At 37.2% G+C, this 16413-nt stretch overlaps 2 protein-coding genes and 1 long non-coding RNA gene across 6 annotated transcripts; 2 read left to right on the top strand and 1 right to left on the bottom strand.

Moving 5' to 3' along the window:
- Nucleotides 1–1917: 1917 nt before the first annotated feature.
- On the top strand, nucleotides 1918–5587 carry nsrp1 (nuclear speckle splicing regulatory protein 1). Its single transcript, XM_015054777.1, has 7 exons — nucleotides 1918–2019; nucleotides 2865–2955; nucleotides 3054–3110; nucleotides 3225–3353; nucleotides 3493–3700; nucleotides 4203–4305; nucleotides 4390–5587. Exons 1-7 carry the CDS (start codon nucleotides 2000–2002, stop codon nucleotides 5201–5203), a joined length of 1422 nt encoding a protein of 473 aa, XP_014910263.1. The 5' UTR covers nucleotides 1918–1999; the 3' UTR covers nucleotides 5204–5587.
- Nucleotides 5588–6211: 624 nt separating this feature from the next.
- LOC106961209 (uncharacterized) lies at nucleotides 6212–8375 on the bottom strand. Its single transcript, XR_001427729.1, has 7 exons — nucleotides 8285–8375; nucleotides 7943–8005; nucleotides 7707–7751; nucleotides 7415–7495; nucleotides 6858–6895; nucleotides 6620–6661; nucleotides 6212–6513 (listed from the first exon to the last, which is right to left on the bottom strand). It is a non-coding gene; the product is annotated as an uncharacterized LOC106961209 (long non-coding RNA).
- rab34b (RAB34, member RAS oncogene family b) lies at nucleotides 7378–15966 on the top strand. Of its 4 annotated transcripts, none has more exons than XM_015054771.1 (12): nucleotides 7386–7472; nucleotides 9307–9359; nucleotides 10417–10505; nucleotides 10906–10997; nucleotides 11771–11836; nucleotides 12212–12313; nucleotides 12540–12604; nucleotides 12670–12721; nucleotides 12789–12870; nucleotides 13562–13652; nucleotides 13740–13847; nucleotides 15039–15966. In XM_015054771.1, exons 3-12 carry the CDS (start codon nucleotides 10458–10460, stop codon nucleotides 15095–15097), a joined length of 765 nt encoding a protein of 254 aa, XP_014910257.1. In that variant the 5' UTR covers nucleotides 7386–7472; nucleotides 9307–9359; nucleotides 10417–10457; the 3' UTR covers nucleotides 15098–15966. The 4 variants fall into 4 exon arrangements, with proteins under 4 accessions (XP_014910256.1, XP_014910257.1, XP_014910258.1 ...); XM_015054773.1 differs by lacking the exon at nucleotides 7386–7472 and adding an exon at nucleotides 8810–8904; XM_015054770.1 differs by lacking the exon at nucleotides 9307–9359 and having other exon boundaries at nucleotides 7378–7472.
- The last annotated feature ends 447 nt before the right edge of the window (nucleotides 15967–16413 follow it).

The raw sequence follows: 16413 nt of genomic DNA, 5'->3' as shown, positions 1-16413 counted from the left end.
CCATTTCCTGGTTGTTGTCAGTTCTTTTCTATTTATGCGTCATTCAAAAGCATGAGGAGGAATTTTTATATCTCATTTTTGTCCCTTCTTTTAACATCCTTTGTCTTTATGACTGCCTGCGTGTCATTTTAGTCATTCACATCTGAGCTTACTCTATCAGCACTCTTTTCATTCATGTGTCAGCCTGCTTTGGCTGTTCTATTTGTACCAGGGGGATTAGCAGTAAGTGCAGAGAGGAGATGAGATGCAGATTACGACAGAGATAATAGTCTTTGGATTTAGACTCATTCAGAGGAAGCTGTGGGAATATGAAACCACAGGTTTAATCACAGGTGAGCCATGAGCTCTGTGATCTGCCCCAACATAATGGCTTACCACTTAAACAGAGGTGAGACAGCAATGAAACCATGTAAAGTTTCTGACCGCAGATGCTGTTATTGCTCGTGCTGCTCCACTCTGACAATGATAGCAAAATCACTTTTAATTTTTTACAGTATTTCAATAGAGATATTCTGTATCCCCGGGCCTCCTATTTAATGTTAATTATCGTATTTGAAACACCAAAAAACCATGGGCTCCAGGCATGTTCAGTAAGACCTGTGGTCATCTTAACTTGATAAACTTAACTGGATTTAGCAGGATTGTTAGAATCAACATTTTAATTCGCTAGATAATTTATTTCTGTTATAGTTTGAATCTCCACTATGTCCAAATAAGCAATGGCAGCACCACACAACAAAAAATAAAAACAGAATTTATAGTCAAAGCACATAAATTATGCAGTACATTTGTGTCCCAAAAATATCAGGTAATAGTACTTTAAGCTAAATTTAATTAATTTTAAATTAATTAATGAAAACAGTCTAATATTTATCACATTTAATGTACACGCCATGCAGATTTGGACTTTGACTGGGCCCCTCAAACACATGGACTTACTGTAATCTAATCCTTCTGGCTGTATGTTTAGTTTTCTGCTGAAAGATTAACTTCTTCCAATTGGTTGCTGTGTCCCTTATGTGGTTGTAGCAAACTACAAACAGGACACCAAACAGCACTTTTTCAGCAGTTGTTTTCTTCTTACCAGTTATTATAGTCATACATAATAAATTAGAATGTTATTGAAATGTTTGCTATTTTGGTAACACAATTCAGTAAGTGAAACAGATTACTGAGATTAATTATGCACAAGTTGATGTTTCCAAGCCTTAGTTTCTGTTAATTACGATGATTTTCCACTTACAGCTATGAAAGTTTGGCATTTTGTTATTCTGTACAATATAAAAAGTAACGAAATGTGACCTTATTGAAAGATTTGCTAAATACCAGCTCAAATGTTATTTTCGAAATGTACTTTTAATCTGACAAACATGCATCATTTGAACACATTAGAGAATTGATTGAATATGAACTCGAGTACCTTTTAGACCTTGAATGTGATAAAATGTATCGGCCTAGAGGAGTATTGAGTGTCCACACAATAAGCAACTAAAAGCCTCAGAAAACACCTGAAGTCTCACATGCTGAACAAATCTTTTTAATATAAAGAAATCGTCATACTTACACAGAGCTACCATTATGATTGGATCTAAACATCGTTATATTGTTTAAATTAACATTTTACTTTGGTACAATGACGCTCTCTATTGGCAGAAGTAATTGTAACACTTACACCTGTACTAAGTTGTTAAAATGCTGTACAATACTGAGATTTATATGAAGTGTAAATACTTTTAAAACATTAAGCCAAAAAAAAAATCATAAATGAATGACTTATGGACATTTCTGTTGGAATTTTCTATTTTCAAACTACTCCGAAATCTATTTCCGTCTATTTTAATTAGACAAATTACTAAAAAATGCACCTCGTGTTTGAAGTGGTTGTGTTCATATTTTAAAATATATGTTTTATAGCTTTTATTAGTTTGTGCAGTGAAATAATTTTTGTGATATTTGTGTGTCGAATCTGCTGTGCACGATCGCAGTCAGCAGGGCAAAGATGGCGCTCCCTACAAAACAGTAAGTTACAAACAAGCTAACAAGGCTAAAGCTATGAGTGAATGTTTTTCTGGTTTATAATAAAACAGTTTGGTGTTGTATCTGTTATTATTATCTTCATAATCTTAATATAGGACTCAATGAATTATTAAAAATGGCAGATTTGTATTGCTGCTGTTTGAAAACAGTTAACGTTATGCTAACCTACATCAGAGAGGTAGCTTTCGTTTATTATGACTTTTTTTACTACAGTTTTTTATAAAGGTGTTTGTTTTTAAACTGGTTAAAAGATAACTTTAACCTAACACGTGAATGTTATCGGGGAACGTTAGTTAATCTTGGCATCTACTAGCATCCCATTTATACTCTGAAGCGATGCAGTTTTACCACAAATCGGGTGCAAAAGACAAATCTTTGATACGTTTGTGTTTAGCACGATGTTCGACAGTGTGTGCTTGAATATTTCGTTAGTTGTTTTGCAAATTGCTTATAGTTTTAACTACTGAACGGAAATATCTTCTGATACATCTGGCTTCAGGGAAAAGCTAGGGCTGTTTGTGTGCATTTGTAGTTCATTTATATTCATTCATCTGGTGCCAATTTATCCCAGTTGCTTAATATTAACACACAAAAATGCACATTGTTTTTGGATTATATCTTAACGTTTTTAGTGAATAGTGACTCATAACTGCAAAACTGAACTGCAACGTTCTTCTGTTTAAAACTTGGAAATATTGTCACAAAGACGTAGACTATTACTCAACCCACGGTGTCTTTTCTTAATACCAGTTGTTGTTTATAATTAACACTTAGTTTAAACAAATACCACCAGACAGAGTTTAATAAACGCTTTTGTTATCCTTCAGGTATGGGCTTATCTTGCCCCAGAAGAAAGGAGGCTCGAAAAACACAATCCTGCCAAAACCCTCAGTTTTTGGAGATGACTCCGATGATGAGGTGGGTAAACTTTTTAGTTTACTATGTGTTGGTAGCCATTGTTGGGGGAAACTTAATTAATTTCTACCAAACACCAAATGTCATGTTTCATTCTTAAGACTTCAGTTGGAGAGACTCTACAGAAAGAGGCTATCAAGAAGAAGATGATGAAACAGGTGGGAGAAATAAAATATTTAATTTGTTGGTTTTGATAAGTGTCATTTCTCTGCGATTAGCTTTTTTTCTGGAGTCTGTCCATTTTTCTTTCTTCCCTTTTTTTTTGTTCAAAGACTCGTTTGGAGATGCAGAAGGCCCTGGAGCAGGACAGCACAGTTTACGACTACGATGCGGTCTACGATGACATGCAAAAGCAGAAACTCGAGAGCAGCAAGAAAGTCCTGACAGGAGCTGACAAAAGGGTAAATTCTCTTCTGCTAAACGCTGTGTGATGCATGTAGCTGCTGTGATTATAACCGTTCTCTCATTTCAGAGTGGCTGAATAAAAAACAAACCACAAGCCTTAAGAGCAAATATTTTTGTCTTTTTGTTTTGTTACAGCCTAAATATATCCACCAGTTAATGAAAGCGGTGGAGGAGCGAAAGAAAGAACAAGAGCGGAGAGATGAGCGGAAGATTCAGAAGGAGAGGGAGGCGGAGGGGGAGAAGTTTGCTGATAAAGAGGCCTACGTAACCTCGGCCTACAAGAAGAAGCTGGAGGAGCAGAAGGAGGAAGAGGAGAGAGAGAGAAGACAGGCAGAGATAGAAGGTTGGACTAATGCTTTCCATCTGCATTCACACTGTCTGCACTTGTTATGTCATATTGTTCTGAGTTTAAATGAAACAAAGTTTGTCTCTTATTATAGTTCACTTATTGAACTACAATACAAGCTAGGTACAGCAACCCCTACACTTAATACCACCAAAGGTAAAAAGATATATATAAAAAAGTTATTTAAATGCCTTAAATTGATTTAATCTTTTCTTACAGTTGTACAACCCAAACTTTTTTTATTTATAAAATCTTATTTATTGCTGATACGTAAATAAAATGAATTCACTTATACTCTAATGCTTTTTAAATGTCATCATAGTGTCTAGAAAGGCCGATATTGATGCTCTGTCACCTCCTGTTTCCCTGGATTATGAGATTAGCATGATACACAACACCTGAGTATTGAATTTGTAAAGGGTTCCGACAGCAGTATTTCATATTTATGTAAGATATTATATAATTTATACATATTTGTTTTTGTTTTTTTCCCATTCAGCTGCTCTGGACGTGAGGAAGCAGAAAGATCTGAGCGGCTTCTATCGGCACCTGCTGAATCAGACTGTTGGAGAGGAGGAGATCCCAGATCGCTCGGCTAACAAGTTAGCTTAAGCTAAATTAAAGCACTATTATTTTTAAAGCTTCTGGTAATCTTAATCTCTCTTAATGTATTTTTCAATCCACAGAAATCAACCTTCAGAATCCTCAAAAGAAGCTGACAGGACCTCGCCTGCTCCGTCCCCTCCAGCCCAGGAGAACATCCCCAGCTCAGGCAGCGACTCTGAGGAGGACCAAAAGCCAAAGACTGGATTTAATAAACCAGGCGGAGCCTCGGCTCACTCTAACCGTCAGTACAGGCAGAGGTCGCCTTCATCTGGGAGTGGAGAGGAGAAGGGAATGGAGAGGGATAGAGACAGACACAAGAAGAGCCACAGAGACAGAGGGAGGGATAGAGACAGACACCATGGGAGGGAAAGGGATGACAGACATGGAGACAGAAGAAGTGACCGGGACAGAAGGAAGGATAGGGACAGAGACAGAGGTAGAGACGATGACAGAAGCAGAGGCAGAAGGGATTCGGAGAGGGAAGAAAGGCATGGAAAGAGGGAAAGAAGTCCTAAAGAAAGGCATGGGAAGAGGGAGAGAAGTCCAAGAGAGAGGGAGCGGGAGAAAAATGGCGAAAAGGATAAAAGGAGGAATTCAGAAGAAGACAAACAGAGGCACAAAGATCAGGAGGAAGAGAGGGAGAGGAAGAAAGAGCCAGAGAAGGAAAAGGCAGGAGCAAATGAGGAAGATGCTGATGATGTGGAATCAGTGAGGCAGGGCTCAAAGCAAAAAGACGACAAACAGGAAAAAGAGGGTGAGGAGGCAGAGGAAAAGGCCAACAAGTTCGCAAAGCGCAGCACTGAACAGACTGTGACTTCAGCACGAGATCGCTACATGGCCCGACAGATGGCCCGCTCTGCAAATAAGACCTACATCGAGAAGGAGGAGGACTGACACCATGCATAACTCAAGAACATCATCTCTGCGTTCACTTGACTTTCATCTGAGTTCATAAGATTAGAATAAGGTTGTAGTGGAGTTTTCACAAAAACATTGAAAAAGAAACTTTAGTAAATGCTCCTCTCATCACTCATTGTGTTTTTGAACCATCTATTCTGCAGATTTCAGGACAATCTAAACATGTTTTATTTAACTTCCCAAAATACTGTAGAAATGAGTAACTATCTCTGAAAAGGAAAAAAAATCCACCTTCACACGAACACACATTGCTTCTGAAGAGTTTACAGGTCAAATGCAGGTTGAAATAAACTCAGGTCAGTAAAAAACAAGCTGACAGTACACACTGGGCAAAGTCCAGTGAATGTGTAGTGCTTTTTATGACAAAGTTTTGTTTTATTCTCCTTGGATAAGAACAGACACCATTAGCTATGAGAGAAGTTTAAGATATTTTACCAGGGTGCTGAAGCAATTGGATGGATACTTTGGGAAAAGTTTCAGGTTTTTTTTTTTTCTCTCTTCAGTGGGTAATGAGTTCATTAAATTTCTGGTCCAACCTTCTCCTGCTGCCTGAATTACTTTTTGTGATGTTTTGAGGTTTGCATTTGTGAAAGTGATATAGAAACTCATGGAGTTCTCTGCAATTATTGCCCTGCAGAAAACAAGTAATTTTAGCACACAGGAAACTTTAAGGCATCTTTTTAGCAAGATAAGCTTGTAAGTGAATAATTCCTTAATATTGATGGAAAAGAACTTGGTCCATTGGCATTCTTTATGTGTTAAGACGCTTATATGTTGCTGAAGTTACTTTTAAGTTAGTCTTATTTTGTACTGAGCTATTTGCACTAGAAACTAGTCCAAAAGTTACTTAAGATTTTTTGTTTTTGCAGGCTTGAAAAATGTTTAATATCCAAAGTATGGGTGTCGGTTATGGTGGTAATTTCAGAGGAAAGATGCCAGTTTTAACACATTTTAAAAAGGTATGGATTTATGAACAGACGACAATGACAAGTCAGTTAAATCTAATATGCAACACCTTCTATATTTATTCATTATGCAGCATTTTATCCAGACTACAGGCTTATACAAGACCAACCTATAGCAAGTAACCCAGAAACATTTCATTACCTAAAAATATTAGCATTCAAGATGTTCCTGACAGTTCACCATACAACACAGCTAGAAGGATTAGCAATACTGTCAATTATCATTAGCAAGAATCCAAATGACAGACTGTAGAATCAGGTTTTGCAGATGTCAAAAGGAGTAGTCAGGTATTTTTCTCCAAACTTCACTTGTTCCACCACCTGAGAGAAAGGAGATCAGTTAGATTTCAGGTAGGCAGGAATCCCACAGCACATGCACCAAAACAGGAAGTTGTTTTCATGTGATTGAATTAAATATACATCTTACCACAGAGGCGTGGACAAAGTGCAGTAGCCTCCATGTGCGATCCTTACAGAGGGAGAGAAGAAGAAGAAAATAAGTTAAGTCTCCATAAAAAGTCAAAGGAAGATTTGACACCGATTCAAGATGTTCAGAAAACCAAGGATCACCACTGTACAATCTGCCGGTAATTCCAGCTTTTCTCAGTTTAGCTTTCATCACAACAATACAGCAAAGTAAAACACATTTTACACACAATGACTACCTTCTATTCTGATCCATGTGTTCAGGAGGCAGCATCATCTGCAGGACAGAAAACAAGAGTTAGAGCAGAAATATTCCTGCTGAGAAAATTCAGATGCATTTTAAATGACTCAGAAAGCTGGATCAGAATAATCGTCAGTTGTCGCATCTGACGGCACTTCCTATTCCAAGTTTTCATCACTGATCAAATGACGCTCGGTAGCAGGGCTCTGACCAACCAAGGCCAATTTCTACTCCATTTAATCCTATTAAACTAAGATGCAGCATGTTTTAACCCAGAGGTGTCAAACTCCAGTCCTCAAAGGCCACCGTCCTGCAGTTTTATATGTGCCACAGGTACAAACACTGGAATGAAGTGGATTAATTGCCTCCTTCACTGTAGAGGTCTGCTAATGACCTAATTATTCTATTCAGGTGTGGTGCAGCAGAGGCACATCTAAAAGTTGCAGGCCAGTGGCCCTCCAGGACTGGAGTTTGACACCTGTGCTTTAACCCCTCTGATGACAGAAAGGGAAATTTAATCTGATGAATAATAGCTATAAACGTGTTAAAACTTACAAGATCCACTTCAAATGAGAGGCTCCGTGTTTTTTTTTGGAGGGAAACCAGATTTCAGGTAACTCATCACCATGTTGGCACCTTTAAAGAAAATATGGAAATGAAAGGTTAAATTATCTGTAATCAATTGGTCAAACTGCTTCCATAAAATAAGTCACTGCTATTTGACGCTCAGAAACTAAATGATCAACACTGAACAATCTGCCGGTAATTCCAGCTGTATTAGTTCAAGTTTCATCATAACAAAAGCAACCAGATTTATATCAATTAGAGCTACGTAAGAAGAACATACCTTCATCTCAACTATGTCCTCTTCAGCTTCCAGGAAGTAAAAAATCTGGTAAAGGAAAATGTATATTTATTGAACGTATTTAGTTAGCAGCACAATCTAAACCCATCTGGGCTTTGAGGCTCAGAACAGTGACAGAAACATCGTCAGTTGTCGCATCAGACGGCACTTCCTATTCACAGTTTTCATCACTGACAAAGTTCAACTAAAACAGCTGGAAGCATTTTGTATTCATCTACCTTTCAGAAAGGAAGTTGGGTCCAGACATGACGGGGTTGTTGAGTTACTCAGAGTCATTTTCCCTGAAAGGAAGAGAAAGCTTTTAATAACTTGCAGCATAAAGCTGAAATCAAACACTGAGAATTGCCCAAGTTAGAAACTTGGGTAATTCAAGAATATAATCTTAAATCAGTGCAGTAAATGTGGCGCTAACGTCGTCCACCACGTGGCTCTCCGAGGCCCATTAAACTACATTTTGTAGCAGCTAACAAAAAACACGACGTTTATCCAATAACCCAGCCACTAAAGCGACGCGCAGCGGGTTTAAAGCATCTTGAATTTTATTTAGAAAAATGTTCTACCTTGTAATAGTAAAGACTTCTCTCGTCTGACAACGTTCAACACGAGAGCAGAAGCGGAAAGGAAAGACCAGGCGGTTGGTGTGCTTTATAAACCGCGACAGTCGCGGGATTATGACGTCAACCGCATCCTTTAAAATCAAAAAGGATTATTTTTTTTATTTTAAAAATAACATATTTTATGGAACAAAGTAAGCAGATAACCTCAATTTCACACATAAACTTTATCTGCTAAAATTAATAGAAAATATACATTTTGAAATGTTTTCGCAAAGCTGCTGTTCAAATTTCAGATTTTCATCCCGTTTTAGGCTACTTTATCTTGCTACATTTCGCTTCCTAAAAGCACTTTAATTGTGAATAGTACAAGAAAAAAAAATACGAACAATATAAACACTGAGCGACTTTCGTAGTGCGCGTTAAAAAAAGTAAAAGCCAGTAGGGGGTGCTGTTTACACATCTTTCTCGCCAGTAGAGTTAGCTGCTGTTCAGTCTTTATAGGACCAGTTTGTCTGTGTGGAGGTTGTCTTTGGAGGCTGACTTCTTCATTATGAGAGCTTTGTTTTACTATATATCTCTGGAGTTGTACCACATTTACAATACCACCTCTTAATCTGCTTCAGGTAAAGTTGTTGTGTGTGTGTGTGTGTGTGTGTGTGTGTGTGTGTGTGTGTGTCTATAAATCGCATTTCAATCCAAAGATCCTTTTGGTTTGTTCTGTAGAGATTTTAATTTTTGCTGTCCAGTCTGGTGATTCAATAAAACGGCTAGAAAGCTTTGACTGTGTTGAATTTGCTGAATTTTCTTGCATGTACAATGGATAAAATTGCCATTATTTATTTATTTGAAAGGGGGAAAAAAACACTCTTGTAGCGATTACCCACAATAATGTAGGTTTTTATAAACATAAAAATTGCAATAATCTGGCTAAATCAGTCTGCACACCATTAAATTAGTAATATGTTGGAACACCTTGCAAAACTTGTCCAGATGTATCAGAATTTGAGGACATCTCTTATCCGCAGATCTCTCCAGATAACCATATGAATTATCCATGGGACTTAGTTCTGCACCCTGGGTAAGCCATGAAAAACTTTTCGCTCGTGAATCCAATCTTTTGTTGATTTCAATCAGAAATGCCTCTTGAACTTTATCAGATACTTTTGGGTCAAAACTGTTCATGATTTCACCAAACTTCACAAGATGTACAAAGTCAACATATTTTGGAGAGAACATTTTGTTTTTGTGTCAAATGCATGACTTTTTTTTTTTTTTTTTTTGGAAAATTAGATCTAGAGCTCCATTTAGAGAATGTCATCGTCTTCCAGAGAGTTTTAGGAGATTTAACACGTCCTGTGATGGTTTCTTTGTGAAAAACTTTCTCCTTAAACACACAGAGAAAACAATATATTTCAGAAATTCCTGCAGATTCTTCAGCGTTAATGTCGGGCTCTTGGCAGCCTCCCAGTTCCATCCATATTTTTAGTAATTAAAGAGAAATGTCTGGTTTTATTAATGTTCTGTTTTCTCAAGTTGTTCAACTGCCTTCAATATGACTTTCTGTGGATTTCTGTTGCTTCCCATGACCAATGAGCTGATTTTGATCCTCTCTGCAAGTATCAATTTAGAGAAAATATGAAGAACATTAGACTGAACTGAACTTCATTTCAGGTTAATCGGATTCAGTTCAGACAATAGCAGGTCTGAACCCAAGAAGGCTGAATCCTTTGTGACACAATAGAAATTTATGCACATTTATATTTAATCTTTTAACAGATTTATTATATTTTCTGATTGAATAATACAGTGCATGCGTCACAATGATTGAAAACAAACTGATTCTTCGTAGACTTTAACATCTACTGAGCACAACATTCAGAATCAGATCAACAGAATTTGCTTCTGGCATTTTTATTTACAACGTATTCTGCCCATTTATTAAAATTAATGTAAGATTTAAAAAATATTTTAAGTTAAATAATATGCACCATCCCATTCAAATTCAAATTATTGAACATTTTCTTTTAAACTGTGAAGATCTTAACTGTGGCTCTTGCTTGGTTTCTGAAATGAATCTAAACATAGCAAACTGCCATTGTCACCTGCACTAAAATGTCTTTATGTGTCTCTCATAGTGTGGCAGTGATTCTCTCTAGGTTTTAAAATAACTGGCAGCATGTTGCCTCCTGTGAAGAAGGACAGAATCATCACTCACCTCCCAAAGGTTGGTAAACACAAATGATATTCCATAAAAACAAGAATTATTCAAAAATCCCTTAATTCTGAGGGATAGCTCAAATCTGGGAATGTACGTTCTGCATGTTTCTGCAAAAACACGATCTGAGGCTTTATCAGGTAAAGGTAATTATAAGTTAAGAAGGGATTTAGACACAGTGGGGTAGTAAACAATAGAGTGATTATTTATTGTTGACTATTTCTCTGTATTTGACATTTTACCACATATTAACTGCAACCATCAGTGTGTTGAAAGACGCCTTCAGTCCTGATCTGAGCACAAATCCGAAATCTCTGGGTGTAGATTGAATCAGCATTTCTCTTGATTTTCAGCCAGGAAAACCATTTTCATTTAATCTAAGGTTTTCTTCCGTTTGATATGTTTTTAGTGTTTTAGTCCAAATGCAGCTCTGCACACCAAAGACGGCTTCCACCCACAGGTGAGAGCTGCATGCCAGGTTCAGAAGACGGACGGCGTGAGGTAAGATCCGTTTTTACAGCCTCCACACTGAGATATATGTGGAAGATAAACGAATTAGCTCTGGTTTGGGCCGTGAAGTCACACTAAAGTATGTCTGAGGGATCAGCTGATAGACATCTGCAAAGCCTACCACATCTGACAACATTATTCTGAAAATAAGAGAAGACTGAAGATTTCTTTTTTTTAGGAAAAAAAGAGACAAAAAAATTACCACATACAAAAGGAGACACCGATACAGGAGTGATTGGAGTATTAAATTAGATGATTGTGTGAAGTCAACCTCTAAAGTAATTTTCCATTATAATGTAAAATCAAAGCTTGTGTAGTAGACCTGAGCATGGTTCCTGTTAACACCCACACAGTTATGAAACGTTCTTCCATAAACGTATAAACACATCAGCAAAATGTGACGAATGTCCAACAATTTCTATGAAATATGTTTGAAGTGTTGTTGTTATTGCAGACGCTTGTTTCTATTATTTGAAAATAAGACAAATATGACTTAATTACACATTTAACGTCAGTCCTTTGAAATATTTACACCTTTAAACCAGTTGCATCGTTTTTCAGAGAATTTGTTAAGAAATTCCTCTACGGAACAATTTGCATGAAATACAATTTCATAAATTCATTCTGAACTCATCAATATTGAATTGCAAATATTCTGGATTTGACAAACTTTTCCATTTTCTGTAGTTACAATTTTCAGGTAAAAATCCAAAAGTTGACAAAGTTAAATGTATTTTCTGACACTTCTGGCTTTCTGCTTCCAGCTTTAATATCGCCAAAGTCATCGTTGTGGGAGACGTTTCTGTTGGGAAAACCTGTTTAATCAGCAGGTGAGGCAAAGTTTACGCAGAACTAACTACTTTATAATCACACAGAGTCCATTACTATAAATGCAAAGGAATATCCAGTCATACTCCTTGAACTTTTTCACATTTTTCTAATAATATAACCACAAACTTCAAGGATTATATTGAGATTTTACGTAAAGTGAAAGGAGAATTAGTGATACTTTTTAACGTTTTCCAATTATTATTATTATTATTATTATTATTATTATATTTTCAGCTCTAATTTAAACTCACTATTCATACCTTTCAGATTTTTGTTGTCTGAAAAAAATCAGAAAATTTTCCTTCCACTTAACTGTCAGAGTACTTTTTATTTATTTTATTCAAAGTTCTGAGTTTTCCTGGTTTCTCCTTCAGGTTCTGCAGAGGAGCGTTCGACAGGAACTACAAAGCGACGATCGGGGTGGACTTTGAGATGGAGCGCTTCGAGGTGCTTGGCGTTCCCTTCAGCCTGCAGCTGTAAGTCCTGAACTGGCAACAGATTTATCCACCTCTATGGATAAATGCATCACAAAGAAATCTATCATCTCCCTTTTATTTTATTTTATAATTAGATAAATATGAGGTTCTAACAATTTAGACAGTTGGACCTAAGTTCCCTTCAATGTGTTGATTTAGTGTAACTTTAAGGTAATAAGCTGCCAGTGCGTGTTTTTATTTTGAAAGTGTGTTTAATGTTTTCCAGGTGGGATACAGCAGGTCAGGAGCGCTTCAAGTGCATCGCCTCAACATATTACAGAGGAGCACAAGGTGATTGCTGCAATAATCCTGATCTAAACTGAGCTGACTTGTATCTAATCAAACTGTGTCCCCAGCCATCATGGTGGTGTTTGACTTGAGCAGCGTGAACTCATTGGCACATGCCAGGTATGCAGCAACACATTGTTTTGAAATATTTCCTTCTGCATCTAAAACTGTGGATTTGTGTGTGCAGAGAGTGGCTGGAGGATGCCATGAAGGAAAACGACCCGTCCAGTGTTTTACTGTTCCTCGTCGGGACCAAGAAGGACCTGAGCGTGGGTGAACCTAACGACAGAGAGACTGAGAACAGATTAGAGCCGAACCGTGTGATTCGCTAACAGATCAGTCAAGATGGAGCAAATGATTTCGTTTGATGTCTTTGACAAAAATTGATATGTAACAGATCTATGTCTGGAAGATTGTATATGGATAAAATAATCAGTTAGACAAATGTTTACATTTTGAATAAGCAACATTTTCTAGAAAAATATTGAAAGATTGTTTTTAAAAAAACTTTGAAAAGGAGAGAATCTCATCATCTGGGTTAAGACTACTGTAGCGTTTCAAACGTGGGAGTTTTGTATGATAAATGCTTTTATGGGGCCTAGTTAAAGTCTAAGATTCATCTCCAGTTGTATAAACTTCTTAATAACAGTTTAAAGAAATGTTAGGAGGGAACTACTTTTTCACTTACAGCCAGATTGATTTGAGCACCCTTTTTTTTTCTCTAAATAAATTATAATTTTAAAATAAGTTTAATGCTCTGAGGCACATAGACATGAAAATAAATAAATCTGTAAAGGAGGCAACAGTTTTAAAACACAAAGACTTTTTCTGAAACATGAACTGAAAAGGAGGTGAACTAAGACACTAAATCTTCTGCCAATCCTGAGTTTATTGGTTATTTGTCTTGAAAGATGTAAGGATTTACTTGTCCAATATCAATGTTTTATTTCTCTGTTTCAGTCTCCTGACCAGTTGGCCGAGACAGAACAGGAAGCTATCAGACTATCGGAGGAAATCAAAGCAGAGTACTGGGCTGTGTCTGCAAAGTCAGGTGGGCAACAAAGTAGCTCCAATCAGACCTTTAAGCCTGAATCTGATGTTTAGCTCACAAACTTTTGATTCCTTTTTGTTTTTTCAGGAGACGGAGTCAGGAATCTTTTCCTTCGTGTGGCTTCTTTGACTTTTGAGGCAAATGTTTTGGCTGAGCTTGAGAGGAGTGGGTCGAGACACGTCAAAGACATAATCAGTGAGTTGATCATTTACCACACAGTTTGCTGCTGTCTGTCTGTTGTCTCATGAAAAGTTTTAAGAAACGTCTTTTTATGCAGCTAAAATGCCAAAGCTAAAAGAAATTATTTAAATCATTAGTTTAATGAAGTCCAAACTGGGGAAAAGTCACATTAGGACCACAAGCTTGCGTGTCGTTTATTGGGATTTCATGTGACAGACCAACGGGAAGGGGGTGTGACTGTGAAGCAGAAGAAAAGGGACACATTGTTTTCAAAGGTTTCTTGACAGAAATCTCCAAAAACTGTCTTCCCTCCCAGTGTCGGTACTTTGAAGGACTCTCTTTTTGGCTGAACTTACTGTCTTTGCAAAGTAGCTTAACCTCAGTCAGGTTAAACTGAAAACATCTGTGAATGTTACTTTCCATGTCTTGATACAGATTTTCAATCAGATTTAAGGCTTTAAGCCACAATAACTTGTTGTAATTATTGCGATAAACGATAATATTGTTGCTTTGGGACCATTTTCAGTAACAAATTGAAAAGGGCCTAACACAAAGTTCTCATCACACTTCTGGAAACTCTGTAGCTGACAGCCATTTTGGTAGGTATCTGTAGCTATAGCAGTTGTTATGATGACAATAAACAATACGGGTCGATCCTGATGGCAGCGATTTTGTTTATATTTCTCTTGCACAAGAGTGTCAGAATATTTTATTTTGGTTGGTGTGGAAGCCATGGTTCATCTATGCTTTGCGCTGCGCTTGCCTACCAAGATGGCGATTCAGTGGCGTGAATCACTATGTTTAGTGCAAGTTTGCTCTCTCAAAAAGCAGACTTTTTGAGAGAGCAAACTTGTATTCTACTTAGTTGTAATGCAAGTTTATATCTTCCACTTTAAGCTCTAAAGTGGAAGATATTTTAAATATTCAAAATAAAATGACAACAAAAAACTATAAATTAAATTGCAATTCAAAAAATATTAATCATCAGATTGGAAATGATCTATTATTTTAGGTTGAAGTCATTTTCTTCCACGTCATCTATTATTATTTCCATTTCCTGTGCAACTGATTGTGTTTTTCCATCTATTTGTTGTCGGTAACCTGGCATTAACATGCATGCAGCTGGAAAACAAATTCTTGATTTGATTCATTTGATATTTGTGAGAAATTTGAAGATTTTCTGACGTGTATTTCTGTTGCACACAGGAATCACAGACAGCTCAGAAACCAATCATAAACAAAAGAAGAAGGCCAACTGTTGCTGAGAAAGCCTGATCTCACTGGTTCCTAAGCTGGAGCCAAACTGGTGTGGATCCCCTGAGCTGGGCTGTCAGAAGTAGCGGCAGCTCAGCAGGCTGTCTCTGCAGGATCCAGGAAACCGCTTGAGAAAATATTTGTCATGATCCAAGTTGTAGCTCCAACATAATGCCTCCTATTGAGCCTGTAAACAAGTCTGTTAGCAGAATGACTCAAACTGTGTTTCTCAGGAATGTTTAGTGCTGACCAGATCTGCAACAAGTAATTCTTTGTCGTATTCAGGATTATAAAGATAATTTTCCCAAAGCCGCAGCAGCACTTCACAAGAACATCGTCTGTGTGAACCAACATTTTATCCCGTTAGGAGAGGATTTGTCTGAATATCGTCCTCTGTATCTCTTCCTCCCTGCTGACCTCTGGTCATGTGTCTCTGCTCTTGCTAATGTGATGCATACATCGGATCAAATGACCACCGTCATTCCCATCATGCCTCTCTCCGCTCCGAGACAAGCGCTCATATGATCTGGGAGTGGAAGGATTGTTTGGTGGGAGAGTCTCAGAAAGCGGAAAGGAAAGCTTCATCTTCATAAACTATCCTGCTGGACATTTAATTCCAAAATGATTCAAACTTCTGGTTGATTTAGAGGTTGGAAGGCCTCCTTGCCATTACCCTAATCTACAGAGTTTCTCTTCCAGGCTTTGACTGAGCCACTCCCATGTTAATATTTCTTCCAGGTAAAATTATCAACTCATAATACAGCAGGAGTATGAATAATTTTGGGCTTAACTGGATATCTTTGGAGAAAGTATTGAAATGTTTTTGTAATTCATTGAACACTTAAAAATGTAAGTTAATAAATCACTTGATAACATGAAATGTCAGATTTAAGGATTTATTATATTTAAAATGTCTTATACCAGAGATATTAAAGGGGAAAATGTTGTGCCTCCCCCAATCAGTCCCTCTAGACTAGCGGCAGCAACAATGGATCTGTGGATCTGCTGAGCTCATCACAGGAGCTACTTCTCAATCCAACGAAGGTAAAAATGTTGCTAAAGGCTTAACGGAGAAACATTGTTGTGTTGGAAAAAGCAGGAGCTTCTTAAAGACAGAACCCCAATTATAAGTCAAAATTATTTGAAGTTAACTTCATAATTGAAAAAAATGGTACTTTGTGCCTGGAAAAATTCATTTAAATTTTGTTTCGGCTCATTGGTTTTACGCTAAGAATTACTAACACCGATAAGTTAATATTTGCAAACCCCAAGAATCAAGTGTGTTTGCTCTTCTGCTAATATTTCCATTACTGGTTCCATGAAAGTA

This window comes from Poecilia latipinna, unplaced genomic scaffold (assembly GCF_001443285.1).
Source record: "Poecilia latipinna isolate Pla-1442-1.1 unplaced genomic scaffold, P_latipinna-1.0 Scaffold1277, whole genome shotgun sequence".
Classification (NCBI taxonomy): domain Eukaryota; kingdom Metazoa; phylum Chordata; class Actinopteri; order Cyprinodontiformes; family Poeciliidae; genus Poecilia; species Poecilia latipinna.
The sequence above is the reverse complement of the archived record's forward strand: the minus strand, read 5'-3'. Positions and strand labels throughout refer to the sequence as shown.